The 27,674-nt window shown below is 40.0% G+C and overlaps 2 protein-coding genes across 4 annotated transcripts; one reads left to right on the top strand and one right to left on the bottom strand.

Annotated features, from left to right (window-relative positions):
- Window positions 1–6,981: 6,981 nt before the first annotated feature.
- On the bottom strand, window positions 6,982–27,537 carry pi4kab (phosphatidylinositol 4-kinase, catalytic, alpha b). 3 transcript variants are annotated; one of them, XM_079580003.1, is made up of 55 exons: window positions 27,392–27,537; window positions 26,671–26,787; window positions 26,236–26,329; window positions 26,045–26,133; window positions 25,897–25,969; window positions 25,566–25,828; window positions 25,383–25,449; window positions 25,145–25,293; window positions 24,984–25,049; window positions 24,815–24,911; window positions 24,542–24,733; window positions 24,372–24,472; window positions 24,175–24,304; window positions 23,809–23,938; window positions 23,633–23,728; window positions 23,372–23,555; window positions 23,121–23,224; window positions 22,864–23,032; window positions 22,740–22,790; window positions 19,581–19,689; window positions 18,741–18,877; window positions 18,535–18,668; window positions 18,370–18,452; window positions 18,217–18,287; window positions 17,274–17,398; window positions 17,107–17,188; window positions 16,944–17,027; window positions 16,647–16,736; window positions 16,457–16,576; window positions 15,946–15,960; window positions 15,734–15,826; window positions 15,034–15,190; window positions 14,385–14,512; window positions 14,149–14,307; window positions 13,876–14,027; window positions 13,680–13,787; window positions 13,473–13,600; window positions 13,239–13,397; window positions 13,042–13,121; window positions 12,731–12,930; window positions 12,524–12,614; window positions 11,513–11,680; window positions 11,368–11,421; window positions 11,181–11,301; window positions 10,474–10,603; window positions 9,767–9,910; window positions 9,624–9,694; window positions 9,439–9,545; window positions 9,248–9,352; window positions 9,043–9,168; window positions 8,817–8,937; window positions 8,522–8,681; window positions 8,365–8,454; window positions 8,109–8,192; window positions 6,982–7,973 (listed from the first exon to the last, which is right to left on the bottom strand). In XM_079580003.1, the coding sequence occupies exons 1-55, from the start codon at window positions 27,488–27,490 to the stop codon at window positions 7,922–7,924; spliced, it is 6,309 nt and encodes a 2,102-aa protein (XP_079436129.1). In that variant the 5' UTR covers window positions 27,491–27,537; the 3' UTR covers window positions 6,982–7,921. The 3 variants fall into 3 exon arrangements, 2 of the variants coding, with proteins under 2 accessions (XP_079436129.1, XP_079436130.1); XM_079580004.1 differs by lacking the exon at window positions 15,946–15,960; XR_013794036.1 differs by lacking the exons at window positions 6,982–7,973; window positions 8,109–8,192; window positions 8,365–8,454; ... (14 more) ...; window positions 13,239–13,397; window positions 13,876–14,027.
- Window positions 19,942–22,456, top strand: serpind1 (serpin peptidase inhibitor, clade D (heparin cofactor), member 1). The gene is made up of 7 exons (XM_079581528.1): window positions 19,942–19,994; window positions 20,120–20,384; window positions 20,469–21,112; window positions 21,182–21,330; window positions 21,415–21,539; window positions 21,649–21,793; window positions 22,100–22,456. Exons 2-7 carry the CDS (start codon window positions 20,128–20,130, stop codon window positions 22,289–22,291), a joined length of 1,512 nt encoding a protein of 503 aa, XP_079437654.1. The 5' UTR covers window positions 19,942–19,994; window positions 20,120–20,127; the 3' UTR covers window positions 22,292–22,456.
- Window positions 27,538–27,674: the final 137 nt, after the last annotated feature.

Genomic DNA, 27,674 nt, shown 5'->3' with positions numbered 1-27,674 from the left:
AAGCATGCAGGGGAATGTTTGTGTTTTAGCCGGGGCAACGGCAAATAAAGTAGTCGGTATTACTTTCATAATCTCAGGATTAGCACACGATTGATTGGATGAAGCGTGTCATGAAGCAAATGGCCGTAACAAGATTAGCCGATATACTGTAACTTTCAACAAGTGGAACAGTTGGATGAAAACAGTAACGAGTAGGTGCTTTATAGCGTGACAACCAGGTAAAAGTAACACATTATTCAAGTGTATATTGCTAGTTTCCCTGACTATCAGTAGCACGTGGCTGGATTAAACGGTAGTCCTTTCTCAAGTGCAGTGTGAACTGAATCCTGATTTTGAAAATACATCTTTCAAATGTAATAATACTCATCTGAAAAATCGCAATTGGATATTTTTGACATGTTTTTTGGAGCTTGCTCAGTTGCCCCCTCTTGAATATACAGTTTCTGTTCTTTTCACTCATGATCTATTTACATTTGTGACATGATGTGGTTGATATCCTACAATTAAATAGTGTAACTTTAAAGGGCCTAATTTTTTTGTTATCCAGAGTGTTGTTGATTTCTGGATATATATATTTTCTAATTCATGCAGTCCTTATATTTGAACAGTTTAGTGGTGCTAGGCTAGTGCTAGGCTAGTGCATGTCTATGGTAACTAGTAGCCTACATTAAAAACAGTCTGACCCAAGCACAGTGCACCTGAGGCAAATCACTTATAACACCAGACTACCGACCTAAATGTCTGTGTTGACTGAATATTTTTTTAAATATAACCATTTTGCATTTAAAAGAACTTTTATTTGAGCAGCATCAGCTTCCTGGTTGTAGCTACGCAGTGGCGGAGTGATCTGCTAGGTTACCGGATCTACACAGTAGTTTGTTTACTTGCGGCCGGCATTACTACACGTGGAATTCACAAAGGGGCTTTCTACGAATCAGATACGGCAACATTTGGAGGACTACCGATGATTTTGAAGAGGTTTTTAATGCAGGCTACTCGTTACCATAGACATGCGCTAGCCTAGCGCTAGCCTAGCGCCACTAAACTCTTCAAATATAAGGACTGCATGAATTAAAGAAAAAATATCACCAGAAATCAACAACACTCTGAATAACTAGGCTCTAAGTCAAAAATCTTCTCGTATCAGGAACAAGGGGCAAGTTAATAAAAAATGAAAATATAAAATCATCTGCGTTATGAGGTGACTGACTGTAACAACAAACAATAAACTACTTTAAACTGTGGAGAGAAAGAGTGACATCTTGCTCTAAAAACTCTTCACACACAACAGACACCAGAGGACACGGCACAATTAAAAGGGACAAACAAGGGCAGAGTTGGAAAGATCTTTGTCAGGGTCACGGGTTGTTTGCCAGGTCATGCTTTTCCTGTCCTTTGCCCGTCTGGCCCGTTATCACCGTGAGGGTTCAGGCCGTCAGCTGAGCACAGATGACCAAGTGTCGACCTCTGCAGCTCCCGATCAAATCATGTGAGGCCCCACAATCATCTGGACATGCTCTTTAACCACAAACGTGATGTTTGCTTATTGTCAGAAGAGCAAGTCAAAGCACAGTGCCAGATTTATCACATCTCAAAGCCCTTTGCGCTAAATGGTGAAGGGTCACACATTTTGACAAGTCCCAGGAGCAGTTCTCGTTAAAGATAGGATCAGAATAATTGTAAATTGGAGCAGCTTGGTTAAAAGTGACGACAGCATTGATTATATGGATAACACCACAACATTATTTGCCCACACATTCACATTTTTACTTACATAGTCTGCTCATTATTATCAGAACTCTTCACATGCTCTGTACAGAAAGTGCACACAAGACTCACTGGCCTCGCTGAGTCTCCCCAGTGAAAAAAAAATTAATTTCTCAGCTTCACTCTCTGTTTCATCACATGTGTTGCATTTCAGTCTAACCCTGCATAGTTATGTCAGAACTTTGAACCGCTGCATGGTTCAATTAATATACAGTAACCATTTTCTCCTTTTACCCTCCATTCTGCGCCCTCTCCTGCTGAGGGGAAAAATGTGTCTCATTCCAATTTAATGCATGGCCAATTCCCACCTCGACAGAGCAGTAATTAAAATCCACACGCAAAGGCCCATTCATCAGCTGAGATGACAGAAAGAAAAGGAGAGGTGGGGGACACGGGCTGCTGTACCCTTGAATTTAGGAATGTAACTTTGCACATCTGAGCTGAAGAGGAAGAGCGGCAGGCATGGATCATGTGATGTTTATGATTGTTTTAGCCATTATTATTGTTATCAAGAGATCATGTTTGGAACATTGGCCCCCACGTTTGTGCAGATTCTGACTGAACATGATAATGTAAAGAGCAATGCCACAAATGTTGAAACTTGTACTTACTTAGACTTGTTTTAAAACAGCATTGCATCTGCTGCAACCAACCGCCTTTATCCAGGAACATGGGCTGCCTTTTGGGACCTCTAGAGGAAAAACAAAGAATTGCTTAATACATTTCAAAATTGTGATGATCAAATGGTGAAAAGCTGCTTATTAAAGACATGTGTTTTTTACTTATTAGTGGGCTCTGAATCATTTCAGATTAAAAGAGAAGATGAAAATTGGAAGAATTTTAATATTGTTGCAAAAGGAAAGCTATTTCAAAATTATACTTTGCAGTAAAGGTATGAGTTTCAGAGCATAATAGTTGTATTTTGAGCACATTGTTATTTTTCTAATGAGTAACAGTTTGAGTATATTTCTTGCCAAGTGATTAACAACACACTTGACGCGGGGGGAACTCGGATTGTAAAAGAAAGACTTAAGGGGTACACAAGACAAAAAAGGTTGGGACCAACTGTTGTAGGTTAATATGAATACAGTACAGACTATTTTTATCTCATTAGCATAGCACCACCAATTCAAGCCCTGCCTCCCATATTAGTCATCTCTCCAAAGCTTTTGTAGTGCCCCCGCCTCGTCCATCCCATAGCAGGATGGTGTCGTGAGTGCAGCCCTGCTGTGACTGCACACATACTGGTGACCCTGTGTTATAAGATGCAGGAGATGCGGTGACACTGAGGCCTTCAGGGAGGTTCAGGGCAGTGTGCGCCTTTGTTTGCGGTCTGTGATTACATGTGTTGCTACCCAGCAGCTGTTTGCATGTTTTATGGACACAAGGCCAAGTCTGGCGCCTCAGTGATGTCAGATCATGGCTTGAGAAATAAAGTTATTAAAAGTCATTTTATTATCAGAATCATTCTACTCTAAAATCAAGTAAATGGCACACTGTTTCAAAACAGGGTAAGAATTTCACAGTCTGGATGTACATTGACCAGAGATGGATTTGTTTATGACTTTACTAACACACTGGGACAACTCATTGTGTCCAGAATAAATATTTATTCTGTTTTACGTTATTATGTAGCACATAACATCCTTGGCTTCTTTCGTTCCATTCTGCCACTCTGTGTCTTACGCCTGTCCTGCAGTGGACTGCACTTGAGCTTGAATGGCCGAGCAGGACATAGGCAGCTGCCTGAGCCTGCCCTGCCGAGGGAGGGGGCGCAGGTCCTAATGAGATGCACAGTGTCAATGGCCACTCTCTGAAGAGGGCAGAAGAAAAGCCCCCTCTGCTGTGTACCCTCTTCTATCTGCTGCCCTCCTCCCCAGCTGGCGAGGCCCTTTGTTAGGCGCCAGATGATACCCCAGATGCCCCAGCCCAGCCGCCCCATTCAGCTACATTCACCAGCCTCCCCTCAGGTCAGAGGTCACCACCGGGCATCTGAATGGGTCTCCGTGGTAACAGTGGTCGTGGCGGTGGAAAGGGTGGCAGAGGCCTTTTGTTGTCTCTGGGTTTCCGTGGACAGAGCTTAATTATTGTTGGGCGAAAGACCAAAAGTAATAATGAGGAAGTGTAATGTCACTAACCAAAACATAACACAGAAAACATACATTTAATCTCGACAAATCCTTAAACTCGGAATAAAACCAGGTACAGTGGCAGGGAAGGTAGCAGTGAGAGCAGGAGCAACTGTAGTAATAGAATATGTCCCAGAGGTTCAGAGAGGCTCCGTCTTCATTTCAAACCTGTTCAAAACTATCAGGATGTTGCAGAGATAGCCCTCTGGTGGATGACTTGCTACTGCAGGAAGGGGGAGTATGTTTTGGGAGAAGAAAAGAGAACAAAGTTAACTGCTAAACTAGATTAAAATAAAGGTAATGTGTCTTGTTATAGGTTTATTATGAAATGTACAAGAAACTAAGATAAACTAAGAAATTTACAAGAAACTAAGATAATTACATGATCAACCAAAAAAACTTAGACCAGAACAGACTTTCAAGTTTTCATATTCATACTGTTACTTTGTAGAACTATAGTAAAGTTATTATTAGGTTCTACTGTAAAGTCCTGGAGTGTCTCTGCTGTGACTTGGCCTTTCTTTCAAAAGCAGCGGCTGTTGGTCACGCTGTCCAAACAGATCAAAGGTCACGTGATAAGGACACGGTGAACACAGGGCCTATTCAGTAGTCTGTGCCAGTAGCCCACAACACGCGGGCACTGCTAAAGAAAGGACCAGAGAGTTCTGACCCGGGGTATGTCCCTTTGAAAGCTGGGAACACTGGTGAACCTGTCAGGAGCGTTTAATGGCAACAGTTTGTAATGTTACTGCAGGAAACCTCACAGAAAAGATTCCCATCTGCATTATTGTAAAGCGGTGTAAGTTTTCTGTTATCAAGGTGGTTAATTCAACCATAAGTTAAAATAACAGATGCCAATGTTTCACTCTTCATCTGCGCTCATCAGACATGGGCGTCAATGGTAAAATATGGCCTGCCCTGGAGCCAAACCATGTCCAAGGTACGGCACAGAACCGTGTCTGTTGAGGGCCAATAATATTATTATTACAGATTCATTATTAATTATAATATGGCATGCATAGGCATGAGGCTTTCCTGGACATTCTTTTGTTTATTTTCATTGAGCCACCATCAAGGCCCATGGGCTTGAGCATTCAAGTAAACAGTTATGTTGACACAGCCTGCAGCTCCTGCCCCTCCCTAAGTCACCAAACCATCAGGTAATACGTCAACAGTGCACAGTGAGGGCACCTGCATGGTGACTTACAATTGTTCAAAGAGAATTACATTTGATCATGTCAAGTTCACAGCTTGGCACCTCAAATATTAAATTGTTAAACTTCAATTTTGTTTGTTGTAATGTTTTTGACCAATGACTTCTCCTTCAATAAGCTATGGCCCATTACCCATCATCAGATTAGCCCTAACGTCTCATCAAAAGGCCTGAGAGTCATACTGCCTTTGGACAAACACCTCTTTCAGGTCTGCCTCACATCCACCGCCACGGCTCGGTCTCAATCACCCAAGAGAAGACTTCATTATCCCCTAACACAGGGCTGAATACAGGCCGACACTACATGGCCTTTACATAACAACAACAAACATGCCCTAGTGTCTGAAACCAGGAGATCCATACAGCAAAGGCTCATTCAGCATCCAAAACAAAGAATCCCAGACATTTTATTTTGTTATTCTTAAAAATTCATGATGTAGAGGCAGCATACAGTATTTCTAAACTTTCCAGAAATTAAAGGGCACAACTATGACTGAGAGTGATGGAAAGGATCTGCAGCTGTTATTCTTATGTAGGTCTTTATACTAAAGCACTTTGTACAACAATTATGAAGCTTTGATGGAGGGACCGATTGATATAGAATGTTAGTTTTAGCATTTACATTTTGTATTTCTGTTTCTATTTTTACAAATAACACATTTCATTATCAGACTACAAACCACAGGTCTGACTGTGCTTGGTAATGTAATCAGAGGAAAATAACGCCATTTCAGTCAAATGTTCATTCACCTCAGCAAAACGGATTGAGATTGGCCCCATATGTTGTTTTTATTTTCATTTTTACCCAACTTCATTCCAACATATTAGGGCTGAAAGATATATCGTTATCGTATCGTTATCGAGATATGAACATTCAAAATATCAATATTGCAAAAGAAAAATATATCGTTATCGTATCAATATCGAGATATCAACATTCAAAATATTAAAATCGAAAAAGCAAGATATAAACGACATAGATTTTCATCAATAAAACCGCACTCGTTTGTATTATGATTTTATTTTTCTGAAAAAGTTTTCACCAAACCCATAGTTTTATCGTATCGTATCGATATTATCTGGCATGAATATCGAGATAAGAAATTTTGTCCATATCGTTCTGCCCTATACCATATAAAGTTACTCTAATAAAAAGAGGCTACATATTATGCCATAATAATTGCATGTACATGTAAACACATGTTGAATGTGAAAGTGGGATCTGCATTAGATCATCAGCTGCAGGACCACGGGGAGCGGCCATGGATGCCTGTCAGATCTGACCTCATCAAAAATACATCCAAGTGTTTCCCCTCTGGACATCTGTATGCAATTAAATATTAAACAAATGTACAACGGAGAACCAAGCCGTAAACAACCACCCGCGCCATGCTTTAATTCTGGCTATGTTTTGTCTCTCTCTGCATAAAACAGTATGACGTGCAAGGGCCTGTGTGCAATCCAGCTAACTTTTCAAACTCAGTGCTGCAGCTCTGGACTTCTTTTTTTGGGGGGTTGTTGCATACATTGGTTGTTGTTGTTTTTTGTAGCTTGCCAACAAAAAATGGCTTACTAATTTAGTGCTACTGTAGCTACATATTAAATTCCTCACTTATATCATTGTAGGAAAATAAGGTAAATTCAAAATAAAATGGCGGCATAGACTTACTCAATCGTGAGGATCGTTCTCTTTTTCACATGGTTCAAAGAGGATTTCTATTTTTTTTTTTGCTATCGTTTCAGTATTTTAATTGACTGTCCAGCTCCAGATTGTGATCCTTGTAGAGACTAAAAATGCGCAGCCCGCAGCTTATGTTGCCCTCTAGAGGCAAGACAACAGAACAGCATTTTATAGACTCAGCTGCACTTTTATTTCATAGATTCAAGGCATTTTCATTCAAATATACAAAACATACAAAGAGAGAAAAGGTTTTAACAATCAATAACATTTCGTCAAGGCCAAAGCTAATTATGAGAACAGTGAACAGCACTTTGGGTTTCAACATTTCACCAAAAGCCACAATGGACACAGGCCACATGGTAAAGATGGAGCAAATGCAAAGTTTTAGTGTCTTGATCATCTGATCCACAAATACAGAGGACACAAAACAAAAACTCTGTTAGCAACATGCTGGTTCTCGGACCGTTGGCAATGATGAACAAGTTAATCACCCATGCATTCACAGCTACATGACCATTGCAAATATAGAATCATAAAAATATAGTGTTATCATTGGTAAATATAAGTGCTCAATGTCACAAGTTCAAGGCAAGTACCACAGAACCATGTCCCAGACTTAAGAACTCATTGGTCCCATTAGGAAATGGAAGAGGGGAAAATGCACATAGCTACTTGAGGTTTCAACATTTCAACTGAGGTTTAAGAACACATTTCCATGCTGCACAATGGCCTAGGGGTTAGGTTGCAGTAAACATGGCACACCGCCTGCTTCAGAGTTATTGAGTTCAAGCCCCGGCTCCAATAGTCCAACAATATCTATGTCCACTCAATAAAGTCTACAGACACTAATACACTTTTGCACGCATTACAAACTGGCACAATGTCGGAGCATAAAGTAAACGTGCATTTTTTTTCACAGTGCAACACGTCAATAAACTAGTGCAATAAGATGCGGCAATTCATTAGAACAATAACTTAATAAATATATAAATATTTAGTTCAAAAATATAAAGATTTGGACAAGAATCTGGACGCTAAAGCAAACAACTTTCACTTTTGTTACTATTCTCAGTGAACATCAACATAGGAACACAAGGTTATCAGCCATGGCACATGCTTAAGCACCAACATTTAATATGGGATCTGGTTGTGATAGTATTGGAGCATGTCGTATGTTTTACTCCTGAAAAATAAAGAATTTAGATTATTTTTGGTAGATTTGGTTAAATTGTAAAATGTGTATGCTTGGAGTACAAGTTATTTCTATAATGTAGAAATGGCTTGTATTATCCTGCCTTTCAGGATATACTGTACTTACCTGCTGCTGAGAAAACAGTTCTGTATGACTTTGATCATGTAAGACGCTGCCTCTTTTTCACTCAGTCCTGGGTTAAACCGTTGCCTATGAGAATAGAAATTAATAAATTAATGTTTTTTTTATGTGTACTCTAATTGCTCTTCTAGGCACAGACGTTGCAAATCAAATTCTTTAAATTACTTAAAAGTGGACAATAAAATTAAAAGGAAGATAGATAAGACAGCTAGGACAATAGTATATATATTTTTACACTCACTTGAGTAATTTGATGGTTTGACCCCTGAAGCATGGAAGACCCGTGTCCAGCATCAGTGTTACTAAGGAGACTACCCCATCCATGTATGGCCTAAACAAAAGTACAGTAAGTGCTTTGGATTCTTGTACAATAAACTAAAGAACTGCTTTAAACCAACCTGACAGCCAGGTATCCCCTCACACACATCTCCATAAACCACTTGAAGGGTGTTGCCTCCATCTTGCCCCCCATAATCATCACCATTTCATCTGTTAGTTTGATATCAGGCTCCCAGCCAAGGTTTCCACCCGGGGAACTTTCAAACATGAACCCAAAATCTGGCAACAAGCACATTCACAGTTAGAGCAACGTTAAAAGATCTAACTGGATTACCCAAGAACAAAAAATAAAATATATAAATAAATAAAAAACTAAATTAAGCAAAATGTTAATTTGGATTAAAAAGAACAAACCAATATGGATGATGTGTCCTTGGCTGTCCAGCATGATGTTACCATTGTGTCGATCTTTTATTTGGAGAAGGAAAAGCAGCAAGCTGTAGGCAGCCATACTGCGAATGAAGTTGTACCGTGCCTGAAAGAAAGAAAACAATTTCACGACACAGCCAACAACAGGGCCTTTACAATCATATATATAAACAATCAATCAATCAATCAATCAATATAGAGGGTTGTTTGCCTTCTGAAATGCTAGTGTTGATTCATCTCCATACTGGTTTCTGAAATAAGCGTACATCCCAAAATCAGTCTGTCGACCCAGCTGGTCACGAGACTTGCAGTCTGGTATGCACTCGATCACTCCACACTGCCCAGAAACACAGGAATACTGTATTGTACAAAACATTTAATGTAAGGTTAGGAAAAATAGTCTGATTTTGTCCTACTCCAGGGGCTGTAGCCACCACCCTGTAAGGAAACACATATAGATCTAGGCCCACGAGCTGGAAGATGTTTTTGAAGAGACTGATGATCTGTAGAGCCAGCATGTCCTGTCAATACAACATACAGTTACTAATGTGTATTTTAGTAAACATTTAAAAAAAAGTAATGCAGAAAGGCTGAACTGATCACAGACCTGCCTGCAGTCATCTCCAACTTTAAATATGGCTGCCTGCCAGCTGGTTTGCTTGGCCTCTTCGTCATTTTTCGCTTCATCCATAGAGTCAGAGCGACACTGCAGGCCTTGAGAGAAATTGATCAAGCAACAAAAAATCATTTTAAGGGAATAATTATAGCATCAAGTTAAAACATTCATCTCACCTCCTTTTTCCAACTCACTAACACCACATCTCCTGACTTTGAACTTGGCCAGATACGGTGCTTTGGCAGCACTGAAAGAATAATGGACAATGTTTGCTTGGGTCTGAAATACCTTCATATTTTTGACAAAGTGCTGAACTAACCTTTGCATTGGTGTTCCTGACTTGTAGTCTATGTCTAGAACAATGGCCTCTGGATTACTGGGCAAATAACAACCGGGTTGAACTTTGATCTGTGACATGGCCTCTAAACAGGCTCGCTTCCTCTCCTCCCCTTTAGGAAAAGGCCTGAAGAGTGAACAAAAGTGTTGTTTACTGTGCGGGCATCACCTTGAATGATTGCACAGCAAAACTGACACTCATTACACACATCTGGGAGCCACTAAGGTACATTGTGAATATGGAGGAGCCATGGGAAAGGACTGTTGTTGAAATGATGCAATTAATGGTCTAATAATGGCACAGGGAATTCTCCAGGAATTACCTAGAGGGCTGACAAAGCCACTGTAAGGACGAACAAAACAGAGGGGTAATAACATGGGACTGTCATCAGCTGCATTCATGCAGACACGTTCATAAGAGCAGAGGGCAAAACAGAGCAACACACATCTCTTCCAGTTCAATAGATAAACATAAAGACATGATAGTAGGCAAATACATAAACATTTGGGACATTGGGAAAAGGTCCAGGTAATACAACAACTGAGCCAATAAACAAATGCTGCAGGATAAAACTTCAGGGGTGCTCTCAAGAGGCATATCGGAAAGTTTTTTGTTTAACTCACAGTACAACTAAGACAATAAGGGATATTATTTAGCCTAATAAAAAGTTGGAAAAAAAAAACATTTACTTGATAATGGCAGACACGTTGATGATCTTGCTGAAGAAGTCAAATTCTCGTTGATAGAAATCTTTGGCTGGACCTGACAGCGAACCAATGATCTCCTCCACCATCTGCTCCAACAGCTCACCAATGTCCGCTGGTAAGTAGAAAAGAGTGTGTTAAAGGGGGGGGGGGTATTATGCAAAATCGACTTTTTCAAGCTTTACATCATGTTATTATGTCATTCCCTCATTAAAAACATGCCTGAAGTGTTGCCTTGGCACATTCATGTATTTTTGAGTAATCTGTAAAAACTCTGATGGCGGCCATTTTAGGGATACGTTTGCCTGAGTCCTCCTAGGAACGCCCCCACCTCCTGGAGACGCCTCCGACCTTTCGTCACCAGCCGAGTAACCAACCACTGCTCCTCAGCAGAACCCCCTCCCCACTGATGCCACAGACAGCGTGTGGAGGGAGCGTGTCGGAAAGGGTCAGAGGTTCTTAAAGAGACAGAGGCCTATTTCAAGACATTCGCTACAGCCATTTTGAGAGAGCAATTTTATACAAGGCAGTTATTCTAATTTACTGCATTTACAGACCAACAGAAGGTTTGGTCATCATTGTAGTGTGCTATAGACTGGTGCTATGTGATTGAAAAAAGCATAATACCCCCTTTTTAAGATGACTTATGTAATGTATAAATATATTACATTAATTAAAATAAGATGTCTTACGGTCTTTTTGATTTCCCTCTTCATCCAGGAAAATATTTGTCTTCATGTTCCAGATGAACTGGTGGGCAAGAAGCTGAGACTTCTGAGCGGCCCACAGGATATATTCTCGCACATAACCCATCTATAAGCGAAGCACTCATTAGACAGCTCTGTCTTCAAAAGAGCATAAAGTCCAATAATTAATTACCTTGTCATATCGAAGTGCCTGGACAATTTGAGGAATGTAAAACAAAATGGCATCCTGGATCAGAGGCAAAAAAAATCATAGTAATATTATAATATGCTAAAAACGAAAATAACTTCCTTTAAAGTTTACAAAAGATCAAGCGTACCGGAGGAAAAGATCGGAGAACTTTGACCCCATACTGTGCTGTGAGTGGGTGTGGGGGGTACTGGGACGAGAAGTAGGACAATCCGGTTGGAGGATCTGCTGGTGCCCAGCACAGAATATGGCTCAATTCAGGGGAATCCGCATCAATTGTGTGCCATGTCACCAAGAACTGAAAGAAAGTTTTAATATGTACAATGACAACATAAAAACAAATATGAAAATCGAAACATGTATAAAGTTGACTTGACTTGATCTGATCCAGGTCAAATCTCACTAGTCTCATTTGTGGCCTTCAGGGAAGTCATTACATACGGTACAGTAGGTCTAACTAATTAAGTATAGGTTTAGTCAGGTGGAGTTAAGTGTTCTGGACAACCAAGAGCTATAGGGAAAGTAAATTCAATACCAAAACAAAAGTACACATACTACTGCTCATAAAAACTACCACAGGGTTTATTCTACCAACACCACTGACACCTTAGTTACTTTTGAAATGTTGTATTGCATAAATAAAATACAGCTGTTTGTATTGTTAAGTAATCACTAAACATCCCAAATTATGAACAGGGTTCACAAGGTAAGAACCCAGGTTTGATCCCTGGGCGGACGGGGCCTTTCTGTGTGGAGTTTACATGTTCTCCCCATGTCTGCGAAGGTTTCCTCCGGGTACTCTGGTCAAAAACATGTACAATAGGTCAGGATGAATGATGAGTGTGCGTGAATTAATTCACAGGTATGTGCAGTCGCGCTTCTGTCAGTCTCCCCCCAGGGGAAACCGTAGATACATGCGTAGCCTACCATCACCACAGTGTGTGGAGAAAATTAAGAACAAATCCCCTAAAACTGTGTAAAGGTCTTTGGGAGATAAGACTGGTGAAAAACGCTATACAAATAAGCTTTCATTCCATTCCAACAAACTGATAGAAATGTGACACTATACACAAAACATATTTATATACCCCGGTATATATATATATATAAATACATATTTATTAGTATGTTAATAACACACCTTAACTGCTTCAGGAACATCACAAACTGCAGCTGGATCCATTCGCACAAGACGTGTCACCTCCGGCACGATGGCCTCTGTGTTTTTAAACCTAACATTTGTACATTTGTACGCAAAAAGCGATTCAGTAAGCAATATGTGCACACTTAATTTTGATTCCTTTCAAAACACTACGAATGGATGTTGATGTCCATGGACCAGTCTTACCTGACAGGTAACTGAAGGGCAAGGTAAGGGGAGATGCTCCAAGCTAGGTTAACAGTGTCCTTCCATTGTTTTTCTGTCAGACTGATGTATTTGGTTCTCCAGTTACCAATACTGGTCTCTACCGATTGTTCAGTAGTAATAGCAAGCTCCTGAGTAGACAACGGATTGTACCATGTGGTCAGTCGCTCAATCTCACTTGCCTGCAGAGAAACAATGTTGAAGTGACCAAATAACTAAAATGAACAATGTTTAAGTTATGCATTTTTGTTTCCAGAAGTTTCCCCAATAACAAAGAAAAAAAGTGTCCTAACCAGGAGTGCCAGGAGCAGGGTTCTGCGTTTCATGTAGTACTTGTGCAACTGAGAACCCCTGTTGCTCTTCTTGGATAAACCTAAAACAAACATACGTATATGTAGGCAACAGATTAGGATTTAATTAATTAATTATTTTTTTGGTTGTTGCTCTTTTTACTTTTATGACCTTCTGTTCTGGTGAATTTATTGGCTACCTGATTTTTTGGAGATGGTAGACATCCCAGAAGTCAGTGGATAGGTGTTGATCCATCCCTGAGCCCCCTGCTGCCTCTGACCAACTGCTGCATCCAGGGTGCTGCGATTATCTGCCACTGCCATCACGGACAAACTGTTCATTGACATGTCCTGCGGATCTGCAAACACAAATTATGCATGCTTGGAAATGAAAGGACATTATTTGTTGGTCTATATTGTGCTGACTCAGTTACCCAGCGGCACCAGCTGGTTGGCTGCCAAATACTTTTTGTCTGACTGCAGACTGGCATAGAATTTGATCATTATACTGATGTCATCCCTTAGACTCTTATCTGTCTGAGTGGGAAATTTGGGGTTGTCGCTAACAAGACAAAAGAAAAGAATAAATGCAAATTCCACTTTTGATTTCAACTTCAAAACAAGTAGCACATTAAAAATACCTGAAGTAGTCAAAAGCTGTAGAGTAGATCTTCTCTCGAAGCACATTTCTGATGGTGGCATTTGTCACCACATCAGCATGCAGAAGAGTCAAGCCCAGGGTTAAGAGTCTGCAGAAGAACATAGGGGGGAGAAAATGATTCGAGTTGGTTAATTTGCTGTACATGATGCAATGATGATAAAGAAGATCATTATCACCTGAATCTTGGGCCAATGGCAGCCACATGTCTGTTCAGACTACTTTTGGTACCTCCAACACTCAGAGATAAAGATCTTTGTAGAATGGCAATAAAAATTTCTACTTGGTCATAACTACAGTACTTTGCGATTTCAAATCTCTGCACCAAAAACTGGAGAAATAAACATGTTAAACAATCATTAACACTGAGGTACCATTGCCTGGCTTTGTGCACGTAATTTAAAATGTAAACACAAAACCACAGAACACAGAAGGAAGGAAATGTGAATGACCTCTATCCAGAGAAAGTGAGGTACAACATCAGGTGCACAGGGTGTGGGTTTGCTCTCTTCAGAAACCGCCAGAGGACCGGCCTCCACCTTGGCTTCAGAAAATAGACCCATCTTCTTTTCTACTGTCATCTGCCAGGCTCCGGCCATCTCACGCATGAACTACAGAGACACTAGTCTAAATAAAGAATATTTGAAGATATGCGCATGTTGCAATAAACCCAATATATTAATCATACGGGTACTTCAGTTCCATTGTGTGCAGCTATGAGCCACTCCCAGCAGGCAATCGCTGTCTCCATACCATGTTCTGTAAACATCTTCAAAGGAGACCAGCACAGATGATGCAGGAGTTGAGCATCATAGTCTAAAAAGAAGAGCAAAATGCATGAACCCATGGCGATTTAGCACATAGTACCTCATACAGATCCATCAAACAGATACACACACAATCAAAAGTTTAAGACCAGTTGAAAAATGGCATTGCAATTTGCATGGTTGGAACTTCAATATGAGGTAACCACACGGCTCGAATAACGGCCTTAATTTCGAGGATTGTCCAGTGTCTTGACAAACAGCCAATCAGATCCTCCGGCTCAGTGCTGGTGACAATTTTTTTTACCAATGCATCAGGACGTCATGGCAGTGTGAATACCTAACAAAAAATGACACTGAATTCCGATTTTGGCAAAGATTTGGCCTTTTAAAGATATGTGGTCCTAAACGTTTGTCAGCTGAAAAAAATAAAAATAAAAATCTTCACTCAGTTATATTTGGCTCCCTCCCTTTTCTTCTTGTTGCATATTGAAGATCAAACCATGCAAATTGTGATTTACTTTTTTTGTTTGACTGGTCTCAAAATTTGAGCGGGACTGTTGCAGTACTCACGTTTGGTTGTTATGAGCAGGGCCGCCATTTTGAACATGGCTTGCGTAAAGGCTTCTGGGTCCTCATTATCCAGAGCACTAGTCATTTGATTAATCATAAGCTTGTTAAGATTGGCTTGGCTATTAGTAGCTTCAGCAAACTGAATCATCCCAGCCACCTACAAAGCGCAATGATAAACAATTACATATAGCATAGACTTAGTTCAGGGGTCTCCAACCTTTTCCCCGTTAATTTACAAAAACATCTGAGAGCTACGGTCTGTTGACACCTGAATAACTATTGGCCTTAGGCAGTGTAGTGTTAGTTGGGAGCCACTTCATCAAATGATTATCGATTAGCAATTTGCATTAACTGGAAACACTGTAGACTTTTATATGCTTGAAAAGATTAATGGTAGTATAAATACAGTATGTTTGTGGTCACTCTTCTTCACAGCAAAACAATTTTTTTTTAGAATGTTTGTTACTTAAGCCCATTAAATCAATGAACCGATTAATCATGAACACAAATGCTCTGAAGACCTTACAATATCGTGTTCAAAGTGTTCCTAAACTCAATCGTTTGGTGCAAAAAGAGAAATGTATCTGTTAGAGTCTCATCAAGCAAAGACTTTGGAAAACTACTTGCAAAGGGCTGGTGAGCTACTGGTTGGAGACCCATGACGTAGTGTAATATACCATTTCAATTTCTCACTCAGTACCTCTCCTGTGTAGCGATTGCGCAGGTTGAGTGAGGCCATAAAGTTGGAGTAGTCCTTCTTCACACAGGTAGGCCTTTCTGTCAGCTGAGTGCTCTAATAGCAAGAGTTAAAGATTAAAAGCTAGGTTAGATATCCGCAGGTATCAATAGGTATCAATTAGTATTCAGCTGCGCAACAATGCCTGTGTCCTCTCTCGAAGTGTTAAGACCAACCTGAGGGAAAGCAGTCTATGGTTGGTCTCGCAGAGGACAGCGTCAGTATGAGTAAGCCAAATGGAAAACAGCAAAAAACCCATTGCAGATGTAACGGGGCACCCAGGCAAGAGACCAGGTGGGACACAAAGCAATAAATACAAAATGAGGCAAAAAATAAAGACAGATATAGCAGAATGCAAAACACATAACAAAAAGTTAGCAAGCAAAATAATGCGGTAGACTGTCTAGTGTTAAGCATGCACACAATACTCGATAAGAGCCAAAAACACAAGACAAAGTACTGCAGTGTGTTATTATAGCTGTCCATATTAATCACTGACTGAACCAACAAACCAATGATGCAATTTAGACAAAGCTTTTTAAAACAAAGTTAATCTGAATTTACTGATACATGTGTTTTCAATAAGCTGGGGAACTAGAAAACTTTTGCCAAGTCCTCCTAGAGTGCAGTTCTAATTACAAACACGGTTTTGGGTCTGAAAGCCTGCACACATTATCTAATACTCACCCCAAGAGTTGTACTTTGTCTGTTGTAACCAGCGAAATGTAAAATGCTCTCAGTAGCCATAGCCACTCCTGTGTGCTGGGACAATCCTGACACCCAGTTCTGATGCTTGTTCAAGTACTCCTGTAAAAGCAGGCAATTGTGTTTAGCATTGCTTATAGTAAAATGAAGTAACAATTGAATTGGAAGTGACCTGTAGATGGGACTTAGTAACTGATGGGGCCCACTTCATTGCCTCTTTCAGAATCTCACCACAGCGAGCAGCAAAATCTTTTACAATGCTCTAAAAAACAAAACATAAAAACAGATTAATATTACGGTATGGTATGGAAGTAAATTGTTTAAATATATTTTAACACATAATGCCAGTATTACAAAAAAACAATGAAGTCAAGGGCAATGAAATAATGTTTAATGTCTATACGCTGCTACCCTCTTGTGGTGACACTGCAATAAACAGCTCAATGTTAGTTAAATAAGCAAAACTTACTTCTCGTGCTTCATACGTGTCCGGAACAGTGATGCAGTGGGGGGTGTCGGGAATGTCATAGTACGGCTGATCTTTGTGGATGTCCTAATAAGACAAGAAAAGCAACACTGGAATACAAAATAAAGAGAAGAATGAGTGTTGCTGGCCTTGGCTTGAAACTTACGGCATTAAGAGACAAGGACAGAGTCTGCAGAATGTCCAACATAGTTTTCAACACACGGCCACTCCAAAGCAGGTGAGGAAATCTGGTTACATAGAATAGAAAAATTAAAAGAAAAATACAGGCAGGGATTAGAACTTGATATATATAATAAATGAAACATGAATTACGTTTCGGCCAGGCCAGAGAGGTACTTGTCGGCCACTCTTCGTATCCTTTTATGCGTGTGATTGAAGTTTACCAGCAGGAACTGAGCATGTCTTTCGAGCTCTTCTTCGTGTTCTTTGGTCTTGGCCTTAAAACATATCCAGGGTTTGTAGAGTCAGAAACAGAGGATAGAGACTTGGCCAAACGGACAACTAATATTTCAGCCATAATTTTGGTTAAAAAAATGGTTTATAATTTTCCAACAAATTTGGATTTAATGCCAGTTTGAATCCAATTTAATGCTTTTAAATGACATTTAAAGGAACAGGCCACCGTTTTTACTGAGATATGTTCTTACCTGAGCTTAGACGAGTTGATGCGTACCTGTCTGGTCTTTGTGCGTGCACTCAGTCACGCACAACGACCAAAGATGTTGTTAGCAGTTGGCCGCTCCCAGCATATTCCTATGGTTCCAATCGGAGGTGAAGTTGGAAGCTACCACGCTCTTCCACGGGCACGCACAAAGACCAGACAGGTATGTTTCAACTTGTCTAAGCTCAGTTAAGAACATATCTCAGTATGGAAAAACTGTGGCCTGTTCCTTTAAGGACATGATTTTGGCAAAATTCATTTAATGACTTTAAATGTTGTTTTTTTCATGGAAACCCTGATATCACATATGTTAGAATTATGTCCCCAGTTTACATAGCGCCTTTCACCCTACATTAGGCCCTTAAAGCACTTTGCATTAAAGAAGCTCTCAGCCATTCACTCACTCATACATTAGTCTAGGGTGGGTGAAGTGTCTTGCCCAAGGACATGACAGTGTGCACCTGCTGGATTCAAACCACCAAACCTCCAATTACAAGATGACCCACTCTACTATCTACGTCACTGCCAGCCCTTGCTTCTGTGTCACCAATAGGAGTAATTAATTTGTGTCACAAACTCATTAGAAAGTCATACCTTCACATCCATCATTTGGAGGAAGACATCAAACACCTTGTCACCAACACATATGATACACTGCAGCATGCCTGAAAGAAGAAATATCAGATCATGTAAACAATACAATACAGAAATTAGGAAAATGTATACGCATGTTTGAGAAACTCTCACCTGATTTGTCTTTCTGAATGGCTTTATCTTCAAAGTATCGAAACATGACTTGGAATCGGTCAGGATCATTAGATCTCAACATTCTGCAAAGGGAGTGTTCAACTTCAAGCATTTTCAGAAATAAAAAAACAGATATAAAAATATGTGTATTATAAAGAGGCCGACCTCATGTACTCCAGCCTATAGACGGACAGCAAGTACGTGGACATGGCAAAATCAAGCTTATTAATATACGCTGCTCCTTCAGGGGATGGATCAAGCAGATTACTGATGGTTGAGCGGAGTTCACTTAACTCAGTCTAGGAAAAGAAATGCTTTTTAGGTTTATGAAATAGTGGGTCAAATAGTGCATGGAGTTAATCATATAGTACCGGCGTTACGGTGTCATTTTTCAGGGCAGAGTTGTACTGTAGTTCAGAGCGCAGTGGTTCTCCACTCGGGAAGGTGAGAAGAGGAGACTTGGTGGCTATCGCACACACCCCTTCATACCACTCCTCCGGCCAAAGACCTAATGCAGGACATTTGTGGATCACATCAGTTTATTTCCCTGAAACCGAACAGACTTGCAGCTCTCACAACAAGTATCACTGACATTTTCTGACTTGTAATATCCTTCAGTTTGACCCAACACATCTTTCAGGGCCTTATTTATTTTTATTCTTAATCAAAATGTTCAATATAAATCGCACACACACACAAAAAAATGTTCTCCTGGAACTCTCGAAGGACTGGACTTTTTGTTGTTTTATGTCCCTCCCACAGTGTTTGTTCCCGGCCTCATCCTTTGATAATTATGTTCATTTCCAATTCACATTTTCTTACATTTTCTCTTCTCCTTAGACTTAATGTCTAAGGTATTCTCTGTGTTTTCTTGTTGGAGTATTTTGTAAGCATTGTAAGAATTGTTCTATATTGGAAGCCTGTAATAAGGTCAAATAGTTATTTTTTCTGCAAGTAATCACGCAGTTGTAGGTATATGTAGAAATCTTGGGTTGGAAGATATTCCTTTAGAAAGGTCAGCTGATGTGTCATTAACAATAACAATAGCGATATCTTAAGAGATTACTACTCAAAACAATCACCTCTGCTGTGCTGTGGTGAACCTGCCTACTAAACAAACTGAGGCATTTCCTTGCGCATTTTATACGTATATATCTGTTGAGCTCCATTGTGATATAAATAAACATGGCGACCTTATTAAAATGATTCACCTGAGCCTTCCACAGCAAAACCCATGACCACCGAGTACAGCCAGAAGTCCCGAAACAGCTTCTGAAGGCGGGGTTTGGCCTCTTTGATAGGCGGCAGTCTTCTGGTCAGCTGAAATTATAATCACATTATTAAACGTATGGAAATGTTTTACGAATATTATCATGGTGGTTGTTTAAGCTGTCTTATAAATGCTAATAAACATGAAATATTAACTCACACAAAAAATGGTTGTAGATTAGCATTTTTAACAAGTAGGCTGTTTTATAAAGAGTTAAAGATTTTGACCTGCCAAAGGACTTGTTGTCTGTTTGATCTATTTTGTTTGCTCAGTCAAGAGCCCACATCAAAGTTCAGTTTTGTATTCAATGCAGTGCTCTCTTCACAAACAAGCACCATTTACCAGCGCAAAAAAGGTAAAATCAACTATTAACCATTTATGTTTTTGGTAATTTAGGCAGTTATTTTCAGCACTATTATCATAATACTACTAAGCAGTACTTTAAGAGGGCATTAACCTATTGTGCTGATATCTTTGAAGCCTTCAGGATGATGTTTTTGGTGTTGGTGGCTTGTCTGCTGGTCAGTCCTTCTCTCGCGGCGATCAAAGATCTCAGCTCTCACTTTTCTATCTCAACCCAAAAACCCAGAAGCTTTGACCAGCCACATCCAGTGGACATTGAAACCATCCCTTTAAGCTTCCACAAGGACAATACAGTCACTAATGACCTGGTTTTGGACGGCTTTGAGGATGAAGACTACATTGATTTTGACAAAATCCTGGCAGCAGGAAGTGATGATTATGTGTAAGTATTTTAGACCAATTTTATTTGTTTGCAAATACATGGTCTTTACAATGCATTTTTTTCTGAAATAATACATTATTTCAGTGAAGGAGATGAAATAGATGAGATTGCAACACCAGCACCTGACATAGACATCTTTGCTGAATCAACGGACCCAAAAATACGCAGAGCAAGACTGCTGCGACTATTCCATGGTCGCTCACGTCTGCAGCGTCTCAACATTGTTAATGCAAAGTTTGGTTTCAACCTCTACCGCAGCCTTCGAAACGATGTCAATCAGACTGACAACATCCTACTGGCGCCTGCTGGAATCTCCATTGCAATGGGAATGATGTCTCTCGGAGCAGGACTTAAAACTCATGATCAGATCTACAAAGCCATGGGTTTTGAAGATTTTGTCAATGCCAGCCATCACTATGACAACACAACAGTACATAAACTATTCAGAAAGTTGACACACCGACTCTTTCGTAGAAACTTTGGTTACACTCTACGCTCTGTCAATGATGTTTATGTGAAGGAGAATGTCAAAGTCAAAGACAGTTTTCGTGAAGAGTCAAAAGCCTTTTATTTTGCAGAGCCACAGTCTGTGGACTTCACACATCCCACTTTTTTAGAAAAAGCAAATCGTCGAATCCAAAAGCTGACTAAAGGACTCATCCAAGAACCACTTAAAAGTGTTGATCCCAACATGATTCTGATGCTCCTCAACTATCTGTATTTCAAAGGTAAATATGACCGTGTTAAAGCCTTAAAACAGTATAAAACCATGACAAGTGTGGGTTATCTTTAACCAGGCACATGGGAGCAAAAATTTCCCAAAGAAATGACCTACTATCGCAACTTTCGTGTGAATGAAAAGACAAACGTGCGTGTGCCAATGATGACCAACAAGGGCAACTACATGGCGGCTGCTGACCATGAACTGGACTGTGACATTCTACAGGTAAGACTTTTCAGACCCAAAAGAAAACTACAACTTATTGAGTTACATAATAAATACATGTATTCATTTATTTAATTGTTTTAGCTCCCATACACAGGAAACATCAGTATGCTCATAGCACTACCAAGAAAGATTACAGGCATGAGAACTTTGGAGCAGGAAATTTCCCCTACAGTGGTTAATAAATGGCTAAAAAATATGACAAATAGGTAAGCAGTGGCAGCCTACGAGTTAAGAAATCACATCAGCAAAGCAAACAGATTAGTTTACTTCCTACACAAAACATTAATAACCGTTAAGTCTATGTTTTCCTGTCAGAACACGTGAAGTGGTGCTTCCTCGATTTAAACTCGAGCAGAACTATGACCTGATCCCAAATCTGAAAGAGATGGGCCTCACTGACCTGTTTGAGCAGAGTGGTGATTTCAGTGGAATGACTTCCGAAAAGATCTCCATGAACTGGGTGAGTGTTGCCTTCAAGAAGTATTCACAACACTCTTTTTAATGCTGTTATTATGCTGACGTTTGACAATTCGGAAGAAATAGATACTGTCATTTTTTTTTAAATATCTATAGATGATAGATATTGTTGTAGATGAGAGGTATTGTTGTAGAGTCTGAATTCTTTAGTCACCAATTAATATTATTATTATAAAAATAGGAAACAAAAATCTATCTGAACCCAGAGTAGGCCATATTACTTGACACTCTAAACATTCCTTTAGTGATGTTTCTTTCTTTCTGTTCTGGCTCTGTTGATATTTTTCAGCTTAAACACCAAGGTACAATAACTGTGAACGAGGAGGGCACAGAGGCTGCTGCTTTGACCCAGGTGGGCTTCATGCCACTGTCGTCTCAGATACGATTCACTGTGGACCATCCTTTCCTCTTCCTGATCTATGAGCACCGGACGGACTGCCTCGTGTTCATGGGCAGAGTTGCCAACCCTTCACAAAACTGAACTAAACACATTGCCTGCTTACTGACTGGTCTTGTATAAAAAGGCCAGAAGAATCTTAGTTTTTTTTTTCTATATAGAGGCATACAATATTGTTTAATATTCTATTATCCAGCATTGACCATATGTAGATGATTGTTGGTTATTGTTTTTAACTTTACAAAAATTAAAATTAAACCCAGGAATAAAAAACAAACTTTCACAAATGTTTTCAATAATTCAGTCATGTCTGCGTGACCCAACTTCACATGACAAATAATAATGTACAAAAAGCGTCTCATTAAAGGCCCTGAACCAGATTAAACATATTCCTAACTTTTCACAGGGATACGTTTATAAGCATGTTTCACAACTTCTAGGGTGTAAAGTGGAGCTCTATAACTAATGGCTAGCAACCAGCCTGCTAAAAATCCGGTACAGGGCCCTTAAAAGCACAGCAAAACTAACTCACCACAGCAATGACTGGAATGAGGACTCCAAGGTTCCCAGCGCTACTTGATGCCTGGAAGATGAACATCACATTTGGCAATTCTATATTGCACTGTGTTTAAATGTTCTTTCAGCAAACTACTTACTTTAAGAGCTGGTCCCTTGTCCGAGGCTCTCTCACTGGCCCGCTTTCCTTCTAGCCCTAGCTGGACAAACAGCTCTAAAAGGTTCACCATTAGTTCATCCACAAGCTGCTCTCCTTGAAGGTTGGCAGCAATATTTGCCAAAGCATTGATTACTGCCAAAGAACAGTGCCTTAAATAAAACACATATTGTTAAGACTAATTTCAATCTTTTTTTTTTTTTGGAAGCCTTCCACACCGGATACAGTGTGGTGGCTCACCTGTAGCCTTGATCCCGGTAGTCTTTGGTTGCAGAGTAGACAACTGAACTTGCTTTTACACTGATCTGCTGGAAAAGATTCCACACCTCTTGGTAGATATATTGCTGTAACGAAGGAGAAAATACTTAGTGAGATTAATTATTTGAACAATTAAAACATCTTACTCTGTTTTGTGAATGCAATGAAACGTACTACTGGTTTATTTAGTTGTGCAACATCAAAGTCAATAACAATCAAGTCATTCTACTCACATTTCCCGTGATGACCATGCAGCCGAGCTGATCTATGATGAGCACGTCCAACTTCGTTGGAGGCTGGCAAAACTTTTGTTGTAGGATCTGAAGGATGTGCTCCATGACTTTGGGTGTATCTCTCAAAGCCACAGCAATGTGGCCCAGGGCTCGGATGGTATGGTCAAGAATAAGTTGTGCATCTCTGTAAAAAATATAAAACACAGCTTATAACATCAGCAAAAATTCCAATGTCTCCAATGTCTTTAAAAAGTGTATTACTTATCATTCTCCTGAGAAATATAAAGACGATTGGATAAACTGGCCAAAAACGCTTCAACGATAATATGGTCCATTGTCAGACCGGCCTTTAGACATCTGTGAACACAGTGAAATACATTCAGTGTTGTAAAGATACAATTGAATTCATGGCCAATGACAGCAGTTGAGTATCTAACCTGCAGATGTTGTCGATGGAGATGTCTCTAAGCTGCTCATACATAGATGGTTGGTCCTTTCTGTTTGACAAGATGTTCAGTGTGGACTGGGAATACTCGTTGGTCACACTGATCCTAATTTCACCAGTGCCTGATGTAAATGAGACAAACAGAATTAATATAATAAAATATATTACTACAAGGGATTAGACCAAATACTGTAGATGACAAGCCCAGTATATTGGGGATCAATGTGAATGGGAAACTATTGAGTAGTAGCTACAAATCAATGAAAACTGTGGTCAAATCAATGACAGACAAGTGCAGAATGTTTGACTGTAAATGTACAGTTGTTTTCACAAATATTACAGAAATACAGTGTAGCACCTGTGCTGTACTGACTGTGATACTTGTAGAGTTTAATAAGAACGGGGGAGGGGACAATCAAGAAATCTTTAAGTGAGGTGGTAGCAGAATGTGCCACCACTGGATATCGCTCGCACAAACGACCAAGACCCTAGAAAACAGAAGGGACAAGAGGTCAGTGAGACAGGCCAGAGATCATACAGATAGCTCTTTTGTACCTGTAGACAGCAGATGAGGAGAGGCATGTGAGCAATGATGACTTTGCTGGAGGTTTTGGACTGCAGTTTTTCTGACAGCTTTGTGCACAAATTCTCTGCTCCTGAGGGAGTCCAGGTTTAAAAACACCAACCAGGATATTCTGATCATGAATCTGCTACAGTAAAACTACCTTGCTCATCTTTAACTGCCCACACCATGAGGTCCACGCAGGCTGCGTTGGCTTGGCAACGGAGCTTGAGGGGGCTCTGTTCCCCCGGCAACCCCCCGGTGTCATGAAGTACCTTCTGCAGCTCCGACTGACTACTGCTGAACTGCTCCAGCACAAAGTCGTGCACTTCTCGCACAAATGCAGGGTCCAATGCTGCGCATGATAAACAGAGCATAATATATACACATTTAAAACAGTAATTGATCATTTAAAAGCAAAATCCCCATGACTTACCTTTTATATGGTAAAGTGTATCCCGCAGCATTTTAAACACACATACATAGAGCGGATCACTGCAGGATTTGTAGTAAAGATGTATTCCAGGATGAGACTAACCAGAGACCAAGACAGTATTTACCAAAAGAACTATTTATATAAAGACAAAAAAAAACTTAAGGCATACCTCTGTAAACTCAGATAATGTGGCATCCAGTGTTTTTAGAAAGGAGTCTGATACTAGCTTTTTTACCTGTGAAATATAAATAAGATAAAAAATAAAAAAAACATCCAAGCAGGGAGGGGGAGGCATCTTCACTGTGAACATTTGAATATGTTTGACAGTACCATGGCAAGAAGCTGCCTCAGCAGATCAACAGACACTTCCATCTCCTGTTCTTCAGCGCACATAAACAAAGGAGACATGGAGAAACTGGAGCTGATTGTTGAGAAGTAGAACTCTGGGTCCACTGTGAAGCTTTCTGATAGGTACGCTCCTGGCATCAGAGCAAAAGTAGAACAAGATATGGAGACCTTTCTAATCTGACAATATTTACTATCACAATAAGATTTTTTTAAGTTGTACCTTCAAAACAGTGTGGACTGAGAGCTGCGGGAGAACAAGGGGAATGGCCTCCAGCATCTGGACATGCCTTTGAGAGAGCAATGGGCAAACATTCAATTCAGTGAAATACATAATCACATTCAAGTCACAGAAGCATGACATGTAAAAATGAAAAGGTTTTGTCAATATCAGACTTAAACAGACCTTTGTAAGGGAGTCTGGGTTGGAACTTGTTTGTCTGCGCATTGTATCACTTTGACACACTGTGAGAAGAGACGAGGGAAGGATGGAGCGGAAGTCATTGAAGGATCTGCGCCGAACTCCTTCAGGCTCTTCTACAACAGGATGGGTCTGGGGAGAGTTTTTGGGGAACAACTTGGACAGCAGGGCTTCATCTGTGAAGCTGCACCGACCAAAAGCCCTGATCATGCCCAGTAAGCTTGGTACCACATATCTACACAGGTAAACTAGAGGGAAGATCTGTGTAAGGACCTCCTGTTTTTAAGAGGAGTTCATTTTGATTTTGTCTATATACCTTTGTCGTGGTTATCAGGAGTTTGGCACATCTCCTGCAACAGCTGCATGACTTCCATTAAAGTGTTCCAAATCTGAAGGTTTTAGAGCATTTGACTAATGAGTAAAACTTGACAGCAAAACAATGTCAGAAATGTATTATCACTGACCTCATCTTTACATTGCGTATCTTTCTGGGCAACATCAGCTAAAAGAGTCACTAAACAGAAGCCAAAGTTTTCTGCAACTGGAAGAAACTCTGCAAAATTAAGCCAACAAATGGACACATATAATCTATTACATTAAACAGAAGTCTGCATAATCTCAAATCTAATAATCTTTTTAACAGGATTATGCTCACCCTTTCCATGCTTTCTAGAGTTTTCCTCAATCCACAGAATTTGTGGCAGCCCTTTCAATAGGCTCAGTAAGTACGGAACAAGTGTATCTTTGTGCTGCCGAGGAAAAACAAATAATCACACGACAAACAATTCCTTTTTATTCTGCAGTATAGCGCAGGGACATAGTATCAGACAAACTGTGAATAAGTGGAGAAATATCGTTTCTTGTAAAGTTACAATTGGGTAGACACGTTTGTGAACTCAACAGATTGGAGGGAAAAGCAATTTATTTAAAATGGTCTTGTTTAATCACACTATCTTTACTTTTGTCATTGCAATTAATTGTTTGTCTTGTCTTTTATTTCATTTTAGTGGACTACGAGTCCGGAATAAAGTTGAATTGATATTGAATTGATGTGTCACCGTTATTTTATCAATGCTACATGTATACGCACCTGTAGCCCAGATTCTACCAGAAAGACCCCTAAGGCTATCACAGCATCTCGTCGCCGTACATCGAGAGTGAACACACCACGCACCTCCACTGGACACATGCATTGTAGTTTCTTGACCTGAAAGAAAATGTGTGTTGTTGTGAATATGCTTTTCTGTCCAAAAGGGTTAAAGAAGTAGTTAAGGAAGTAGTCATTATTTTAGTGGATAGATTTCTATAGTGGTTGGATTTATATAGTGGGATAAAGGATGAACATAGTGAGTCTCAACATTTGTGGATTTTCCTTTTTGGATATGTTTCAAATGTAAATGCTGTACCAGGGTGGCTCCTAATAGCCTACTGTATCATCACAAACAAAAAAGTTAGTTTTTGTTTCGTAACAAACTGATCTTAATAGAAACACTGGTGTTTTGTTAGGGCCTAACTGATAAGTAGGCCCTGTCAACAGGTTTAAGACACTGACTAGTCCTGCATTTATCTTGACTGTAGGAACCTGTTTGACTGCAGTGTTATCAAGCCTGACGGCTCATCTAGTGCAGTTCAATATGAACTGTATGGATGTATTAAATCCATACACTAACGTTACATTCTGACAGCAATAAGACACAACACTTCTTCTCTCGACACCTGTCAACAACAGTCGGATGTGCGGAAGAGCTCTGCCGCGCACATTCCTGTTGCTTAGACAGTTGTGTGAATAAAACACTTGCCACTAACGTTACCTTTTCGATTGGTGCAGGACGGTGAGCGGCCAAAGACCGAGCTAATGACAAAACAGTATCAAAATAAAATCCTCTTGTGCCATCACCCATCCTCGACATGTTTACACTACATTAAACACGACTGGTGTATGGATGATGATGGGGAGGGGAGGAGGGAGCAAGAGCCACAGGCGCAGAGCAAACCGCAGTACGGTGACTCGGTAGGGACAAATCTTACATATCTTTTCGTTTAGATTTGGACGTGGAATACTATGGGAATACTGCATAACAGTTCTTATTGATA

Source organism: Gobius niger (genome assembly GCF_951799975.1).
Source record: "Gobius niger genome assembly, chromosome: 1".
Classification (NCBI taxonomy): Eukaryota; Metazoa; Chordata; class Actinopteri; order Gobiiformes; family Gobiidae; genus Gobius; species Gobius niger.
This window is presented reverse-complemented; position numbering and strand designations above follow the sequence as displayed.

Coding starts and splice junctions, on each gene's coding strand:
- serpind1 (XM_079581528.1), top strand. CDS start 20,128: ATGATGTTTTTGGTGTTGGTGGCTTGTCTGCTGGTCAGTCCTTCTCTC. Junction 21,113..21,181: donor CAACTATCTGTATTTCAAAG/GTAAATATGACC, acceptor ATCTTTAACCAG/GCACATGGGAGCAAAAATTT. Junction 21,331..21,414: donor TGGACTGTGACATTCTACAG/GTAAGACTTTTC, acceptor TAATTGTTTTAG/CTCCCATACACAGGAAACAT.
- pi4kab (XM_079580003.1), bottom strand. CDS start 27,490: ATGTCGAGGATGGGTGATGGCACAAGAGGATTTTATTTTGATACTGTT. Junction 26,134..26,235: donor CTCTAGAAAGCATGGAAAGG/GTGAGCATAATC, acceptor TTAATTTTGCAG/AGTTTCTTCCAGTTGCAGAA. Junction 24,305..24,371: donor TCCTCATCTGCTGTCTACAG/GTACAAAAGAGC, acceptor TCTGTTTTCTAG/GGTCTTGGTCGTTTGTGCGA.